At 48.8% G+C, this 7,834-nt stretch overlaps 1 protein-coding gene across 5 annotated transcripts; it reads right to left on the bottom strand.

The window, feature by feature from the left end:
* Positions 1–2,503: 2,503 nt before the first annotated feature.
* Positions 2,504–6,802, bottom strand: LOC121394214 (P2X purinoceptor 7-like). Of its 5 annotated transcripts, XM_041564554.1 has the most exons (5): positions 6,118–6,516; positions 5,669–5,807; positions 3,757–3,822; positions 3,315–3,655; positions 2,504–2,782 (listed from the first exon to the last, which is right to left on the bottom strand). In XM_041564554.1, the coding sequence occupies exons 3-5, from the start codon at positions 3,817–3,819 to the stop codon at positions 2,593–2,595; spliced, it is 594 nt and encodes a 197-aa protein (XP_041420488.1). In that variant the 5' UTR covers positions 3,820–3,822; positions 5,669–5,807; positions 6,118–6,516; the 3' UTR covers positions 2,504–2,592. The 5 variants fall into 5 exon arrangements, with proteins under 5 accessions (XP_041420488.1, XP_041420490.1, XP_041420489.1 ...); XM_041564556.1 differs by lacking the exon at positions 3,315–3,655 and having other exon boundaries at positions 6,118–6,802; XM_041564555.1 differs by lacking the exon at positions 6,118–6,516 and having other exon boundaries at positions 5,669–5,841.
* Positions 6,803–7,834: the final 1,032 nt, after the last annotated feature.

Below are 7,834 nucleotides of genomic sequence, written 5' to 3'. Positions count from 1 at the left end.
TCTGTTATTTTGGTCCTGATCTGAGGTCTGTTATTTTGGTTCCACAGAAAGGGGGGGGGATACCTGGTCTGGGGTCTGATTTTATTATTGGTACATAGCAGGGGGGCCGCCTGGTCTGGGGTCTGGATTTATTATTGGTACATACAGCAGGGGGGGATACCTGGTCTGGGTCTGATTTTATTATTGGTACATATAGCAGGGGGGCCGCCTGGTCTGGGGTCTGGATTTATTATTGGTACATAGCAGGGGGGATACCTGGTCTGGGGTCTGATTTTATTATTGGTACATAGCAGGGGGGCCGCCTGGTCTGGGGTCTGATTTTATTATTGGTACATAGCAGGGGGGCCGCCTGGTCTGGGGTCTGATTTTATTATTGGTACATAGCAGGGGGGCCGCCTGGTCTGGGGTCTGGATTTATTATTGGTACATACAGCAGGGGGGGATACCTGGTCTGGGGTCTGATTTTATTATTGGTACATATAGCAGGGGGGCCGCCTGGTCTGGGGTCTGGATTTATTATTGCTGCAATAAAGCAGGGGGGATACCTGGTCTGGGGTCTGATTTTATTATTGGTACATAGCAGGGGGGCTGCCTGGTCTGGGGTCTGGATTTATTATTGCTGCAATAAAGCAGGGGGGGATACCTGGTCTGGGGTCTGATTTTATTATTGGTACATATAGCAGGGGGGCCGCCTGGTCTGGGGTCTGGATTTATTATTGGTACATAGCAGGGGGGATACCTGGTCTGGGGTCTGATTTTATTATTGGTACATATAGCAGGGGGGCCGTCTGGTCTGGGGTCTGGATTTATTATTGGTACATACAGCAGGGGGGGATACCTGGTCTGGGGTCTGATTTTATTATTGCTGCAATAAAAGCAGGGGGGGATACCTGGTCTGGGGTCTGATTTTATTATTGGTACATAGCAGGGGGGCCGCCTGGTCTGGGGTCTGGATTTATTATTGCTGCAATAAAGCAGGGGGGGATACCTGGTCTGGGGTCTGATTTTATTATTGCTGCAATAAAGCAGGGGGGGGATACCTGGTCTGGGGTCTGATTTTATTATTGGTACATAGCAGGGGGGGCCGCCTGGTCTGGGGTCTGGATTTATTATTGCTGCAATAAAGCAGGGGGGGATACCTGGTCTGGGGTCTGATTTTATTATTGCTGCAATAAAGCAGGGGGGATACCTGGTCTGGGGTCTGATTTTATTATTGGTACATATAGCAGGGGGGCCGCCTGGTCTGGGGTCTGGATTTATTATTGCTGCAATAAAGCAGGGGGGGATACCTGGTCTGGGGTCTGATTTTATTATTGCTGCAATAAAGCAGGGGGGGATACGTGGTCTGGGGTCTGATTTTATTATTGGTACATATAGCAGGGGGGTCTGGATTTATTATTGGTACATACAGCATGGGGGCCGCCTGGTCTGGGCTCTGATTTTATTATTGCTGCAATAAAGCAGGGGGGATACCTGGTCTGGGGTCTGATTTTATTATTGGTACATATAGCAGGGGGGCCGCCTTTCTGGGCTCTGATTTTATTATTGCTGCAATAGAGCAGGGGGGGATACCTGGTCTGGGGTCTGGATTTATTATTGGTACATATATTTATTATTGGTAATGTCAATAACCTTTTCTGAATACATGTCTATATTGCACTTCCAGGGATTGGATTGCTTCATCTAGATTGCTTCTTCTGGATCACTTCGTCTGGATTGCTTCTTCTGGAACACTTCACTTGGATCGTGTTACTTGGATCATCTTCACAGATCGAATCAGTTGCATCCTTCCAGGTTTTCTTTGACAGTCAACTGGACTTCACTTTCGGGTCCCCTCTGATCTGAGGTCTGACCCCCCCCCAACGCTCTGTGCACTTATAGTAACAGCTGCCCCCCCCCCAACGCTCTGTTACTATAAGGGTAAGGCCAGACAAGGAGATTCGGGGGGAGATTTTGTCGCCTGACGACTTATCGCCACGTCTTTTGCGCGACTATCTCCCCGAACTGCCTCAGCGTTTTTTCCCCTCTGAGGCAACTTTGGGCGACTATTGAAAACGCATCGCCGCGTGTGCATTAGCGCAGGCGATTTTGCGCTGTAGCCTATGGGGAAAAAAACGCTGAGGCAGTTCGGGGAGATAGTCGCGCAAAAGACGTGGCGATAAGTCGCCAGGCAACAAAATCTCCCCGAATCTCCTCGTCTGGCCTTACCCTTATAGTAACAGCTGACCCCCCTCACACTCTGTGCACTTATAGTAAATGAACAGTACTTGTGAATTGTAATTGTTGCTAAGCAATGTTTGTAATGTGTTCCATGTACTTTATGAAACCTGTCTTGTAGCGATCTAAGTACCCCATGTTGTAAAAAAAAAACTGTATGATAAAATATAGACCCCTATGTTCCCAACTGCATTTTAGGAAACTTGTGTTACAAATACTTGTAAGTGTGTATCTACTGTATGTCCACTGTGTCATGTTGTTTGAATAAAAGAACAAAGAACTAATGTTTGTAATTTTTTTATTGAAAAAAATCATAAAGATTAATAAATACTACAAATTCAAACATCAATGAAAAATAAACAATCACAAAAGGCATCAGTCCAAAGCCATATCAAAAGCATTATAGTCAAATGCCTGTAGAAATCCTCTGTACCGGCCTTTGGGGTCTGGATAAGAGCTGCGTACTTTTTGAACGACACAGGCTGGAATAGGCACCCGTTTCTTGGGCCCTAAGTAGCCATAAATCCAGGCGATGAATGACCGATAGGAAGTCTGTCGTAATTTTCTGTAGAAGAAAGAGAGGATTAGCGATCTGTACAAAATGTTGCTCTGCACTAGTCATCACACGCCAAGGGGATAGGTCATGTGACATTATTTTATATAGGGCTAACACTGGCAGGACTTTATGGAGCAAACCGTTGTTGGAGCTAAAGTGGATAAAAAAACCATGACCAATTGTGCCATTTACAAAGCAGTTTTGTCTAGAACTGATGTTTTTCAAATAAGGAAATTCAACTTTGGCTCCCGCACACCCGGTGCACAAAGGTAGAGGATGGGCCGCCTCGCCTCACAAACAATCTAGCAGAAAGAATCCCAAGGTTTATTGCGAAGTGCAACGTTTCATGGTCACGCTCCTTTCTCAAGCATGCTTGAGAAAGGGGCCTGACTCCAAAACGTTGCACTTCGCAATAAACACGCAAGGCAGCTCGCTTGCATTTATCCTGTGTGCCTTGGGATTCTTTCTGCTTGACATAAGGAAACACGCCAAAATGATTCCCATAATCCTCAATCTATAGGTAAAAGTCAGATGAACTTGCCTGTTGTGGCTGCTTATTCCACCTGTGGGGCGTTGCATGTTCCAAAATATCTGCAAGTATTCCAGGTGGGATTTACGTAAACACCTCAGGTAAAATTTCCTGCTATGGCAGATGCACCCATGTTGTAGATATTTATTTTCCACAGATGATACTTCCATGCAACAAGAGGATTCCTCCACAGTTTTCATGGGCACACAATTGCCACACCTACACCACTCAGTTGTCCCAATTCGATTATCTGCTGTTTGATGGTGACGTCCACTTGGTCTGTCGCGCACACTTGGTGTGTCTCGCACTGGCTCATTGCCAAAACATGTCGGATCACCTTGCCCTTGGGATTGCTATACAAAAAATAAAAAGTAAAACACAGGTTAGTTAGTCAGACAAATTCAAATTTATGAAAAGGGAGGAATCCGTTTCCAATCAAATATTATATACTAACCATGTTAGTTCTTTGTGCTTCAGGTTCCTTTTCACTCAACAGAATTAGTTTCTTTGGTGCCATAATCTAAAAATGTAAAAGAGTATATAATATGAACAACAAGACAGAACAAATACTCTGCTTTCCTCCCCCACACAGCCCACCCCCAATATAGAGCCTTTAGCCCCTCATACATAGTCTTTCCCTCCACAGTCTTTTAGTCCCCCCAATATACAGTCTTCCCCACAAACAGCTTTCAGCCCCCACAAAGCCACCCTGCAGTCTGTCTCACCCACAGCATTTGTCTCACCCAGTCTCTCTCCGCCCACAGCAGTCTCTCCTCCAGCAGTCTCTCTTCCCCCCCCCACAGTAGTCTCTCTCACCCACAGTAGTCTCTCTCACCCACAGTAGTCTCTCTCACCCACAGCAGTCTCTCCCCCCCACAGTAGTCTCTCCCCCCCACAGTAGTCTCTCCCCCCCACAGTAGTCTCTCTCACCCACAGCATTTGTCTCTCACCCAGTCTCTCTTCACCCACAGCAGTCTCCCCCCCCCACAGTAGTCTCTCTCACCCACAGTAGTCTGTCTCACCCACAGCATTTCTCTCACCCAGTCTCTCTTCACCCACAGCATTTGTCTCTCACCCAGTCTCTCTTCACCCACAGCAGTCTCTCCCCCCCCACAGTAGTCTCTCTCACCCACAGTAGTCTGTCTCACCCACAGCATTTCTCTCACCCAGTCTCTCTTCACCCACAGCATTTGTCTCTCACCCAGTCTCTCTTCACCCACAGCAGTCTCTCCCCCCCCACAGTAGTCTCTCTCACCAACAGTAGTCTCTCTCACCCACAGTAGTCTCTCTCACCCACAGCATTTCTCTCACCCAGACTCTCTCCGCCCACAGCAGTCTCTTCTCCAGCAGTCTCTCTTCCCCCCCCCCACAGTAGTCTCTCTATCCCCACAGCATTTGTCTCTCTACCCCCACAGCAGTCTCTCACCCACAGCATTTGTCTCTCACCCAGTCTCTCTTCACCCACAGCAGTCTCTCCTCCCCACAGCATTCTCTCTCACCAGTCTCTCTCCCAGCAGTCTCTCGCCCCCAACATTCTCTTTCACCACAGTCTATATCCCAGCAGTCTATCTTCCTCCCAGCAGTCTCTCCCCCCACAGCATTCTCTCTTCCAGCTCTCTTCTCTTACTTCCAGCAGTCTCTCTCCCAGCAGTCTTCCCCCCCAGCATTCTCTCTCCACCCCACAGCATTCTCTCTCCACCCCACAGCAGTCTCTCTTCCTCCCAGCAGTCTCTCCCCCCACAGCACTCCCTCCCCCCACAGCAGTCTCTCTCACCACAGTCTCTCCCCCACAGCAGTCTCTCTTCTTCCCAGCAGCCTGTCTGCCACCGAGCAGTCTCTCCCCCACCCAGCAGTCTCTCTCCATGCAGTCTCTCTGAGCTATTTTGCCCAGCTGTTCTGTTCCCTCCCCCCAACATTTCTCTCACTCCCCACAGACTTTCTTGACAAGCCTTCCTTTCTCTTCCGTTTCAGAATTCCTCCCCCCCAGCCTTTCTGTGGGCACCCTTTCTGTCCCGCAGTCTCTCCACAGCCGTACTGTGCCCCCCAGCAATTCTCTCACTCCCCGCACAATCTTCTGTTCCCAAAATCCCTTTTCTCCCCCGCAGCCTCTGTTCCACAATCTCTTTCCCAGCTCTTTTGCCCAGCCGTTCTCTCCCCTCCCCCCAGCATTTCTCTCTCTCCGTGCAGTCTCTGTGCACGCTCTTTTGCCCAGCCGTTCTCTCCCCTCCCCCCAGCATTTCTCTCTCTCCGTGCAGTCTCTCCCCCCCCCTCTTTTGCCCAGCCATAGAATGTTCCCCCAAGCTTGCTCGCTCTCTCTCTCACTCACTCTCTCTATGTAGCAGCGTCTAACTGCAGCCTCAGCTCACCGTTCTTCAGTGCTGCCTCTTCCTACGTGTTGCCTCTTGCTCTGCGTCTCGCTCTGCCTCTGCGACTTCCTGTTCCTGACTTCCGGCACTTTGTGAAGGAACAGCATCGGGAACGCGCCCGCAGTGGCGAACTGGTCGCCTTTTCGCCATTTTGCACAGGTAATGGAGAAAGGGTATTTTTAATTTTTTTAAAAAAAAAGCTAGGTGTATTAAAGGGAATTATTAGGGCATGCCCATTATTTTTAACATTTAGAATGCATTTTTTAAATAAAAATTATTGACGTTACTGGTCCTTTAACAATTTCCTCCTGATTTACAAACTCTTTAGAGGAGGAGGCCCCAGAAACGTCTTTAGAGACACAGTCTGTAGCAGCAACAGTCTCATTAGTGGAAACCCCCCCCCCCCACACACAGGCAATTAAGGAAAAGTCAGTTTGTTTGTTTTTTACCTGCAGATTTCTCCTCCAGCACCTGTAAAGCCACAGTCTCTGCCAGGTAGCCAAAGTCCATGCTTGCCTCCATTCCTCCCTCTGCTGAAGCAGCAGCAGTTGGTGCCATTTGTGGGGGGGGTTCCCTGATTCTTTGCTGGAATCTTTCCTTTCTCACGGTCTCTGCTGGATTCTCCACAGCTTTCACTGGGTGGGCGGGGCTTCCCATGGGCGGGGCTTCCCCTTTGCTGTGCACAAGTTTGTCTCTGCTTCCAAAATGGCGTCCTCCTTCCCAAGCACATGGCCGGCCTCCATTACAGCAGTGCAGCTGGTACCTGCTTTCTCCCTCAGCTGGGGGTCACTGTCCATAGCAGCAGCTGCTTGTGTGTCAGTACAGACGCTTGTACCTTCCTTTTCCCCCAGCAACGCACCGCTCCCCTCTGCTCCCTGACTGATGCAAGTACCAGACCAGGGGCTCCAGTCTGTGCTAGCCACAGGACTTTCCTCCTCTATAGCTATGGGGGACCTGCTTGTTCCTTGGGGGGGTGCTCTCTGGGACACAGGTAGCTTGGGATTCACCAACCTTTGCTGAAGCTCCAGATGTAGAGACTTGTAGTTCTGCAACACATCGCACAGGATGCTCAGCAGGGCTGGTCCTATCAAATGTGGGGCCCAATTGGGACCATGTTGGCAGGGCCCCTAGACAAAGTGTTGCTGGCTACTGACACACCAAGTATTTAGGAAAATAAGGGCATACAGGCACAAAATAGAAAGGAAAGGGGCAGACAAGGTAACATAATAGGGGCACACAGGGTAAGAGAGAGAGGGAGGAAATAGGGGCACATAATAGGGGCACACAGGGTAAGAGAGAGAGGGAGGAAATAGGAGAGTGGACTGGGCCAATTAGTTTGGGGCTGGGCCGATTCAGCTTGGGAGCAGGCTTGGTTGGATTGGGGGCAGGCAGGGCCTATCAAGGTTGGAGGAAAGCTGGGCCTATGAGAGTTGGGGGCAGGCTAGACCTATGGATTTGGGGATGGGCTGGACTCTCAAAGTTGGGGGCAGGCCAGGCAGCATCATGTGCTGAGGGAAATATTATCTGTGCTGCCCTGTGGTGCGGGGCCCCCCAGAGGTGCGGGGCCCAATTGGGCCCAATTGGTCCAATTGGCCTAAGGCCGGCCCTGATGCTCAGATGCGCAAACCCAGACAGACTTGACTCAGGGACTTCATCCAGATTTTCTTCCTCCTCACTCTCCACAGACACCTCTTCTACCTCCTCCTCCTTTGGCAAAACTTTCCCTTTCTTGTTCACTTTCTTTACAGTAGCAGCCATTTTCTTTTCTGCACCAACCACAGCTTTCTGGCTCACTGCACGCCTGCTGGATCCCAGCCTTGCATGGGTATTCATTGCCCCTGCTTCCTCTGTTGGGTTCAACTTCTTACCCATTTCCAAAAAATATATATAAATAAATAATCAAAAACAAAAATAAAAAGTAAAGGCTATAAAGCCGCAAAAACAGCTGAGAAATCAACCTCCCCAGACCCAGAAGGGCCTGGGTAAGTCAAAATCACAAGCTCTCTCTCAAAATCACCAGCTCTCTCCAAACACGTCTGCTCCCTACGGGGATCAGATAGGATTTTTTTTATTATTAGTAAAAACTTATATAAAAATATACAAATATAAAATCTTTCAAATCAAACAAAACAATACATAACAATATTTAACATATTAGTAAATATG

The sequence above is a fragment of the Xenopus laevis genome, chromosome 5S (assembly GCF_017654675.1).
Source record: "Xenopus laevis strain J_2021 chromosome 5S, Xenopus_laevis_v10.1, whole genome shotgun sequence".
NCBI lineage: Eukaryota > Metazoa > Chordata > Amphibia > Anura > Pipidae > Xenopus > Xenopus laevis.
Note: the sequence above shows the minus strand (reverse complement) of the source record. Positions and strands in the feature narration are given on the sequence as shown.

Excerpts from the sequence above, each read along its gene's own strand:
- LOC121394214 (XM_041564551.1), bottom strand. The coding sequence starts at position 5,166 with ATGGAGAGAGACTGCTGGGTGGGGGAGAGACTGCTCGGTGGCAGACAG. Across the intron at positions 3,823-5,076 it reads GCTGTGGGGGAGAGACTGTG|ATTATGGCACCAAAGAAACT; the intron begins GTGAGAGAGACT and ends TTACATTTTTAG. Across the intron at positions 2,783-3,314 it reads GGAATAAGCAGCCACAACAG|AAAATTACGACAGACTTCCT; the intron begins GCAAGTTCATCT and ends TTTCTTCTACAG.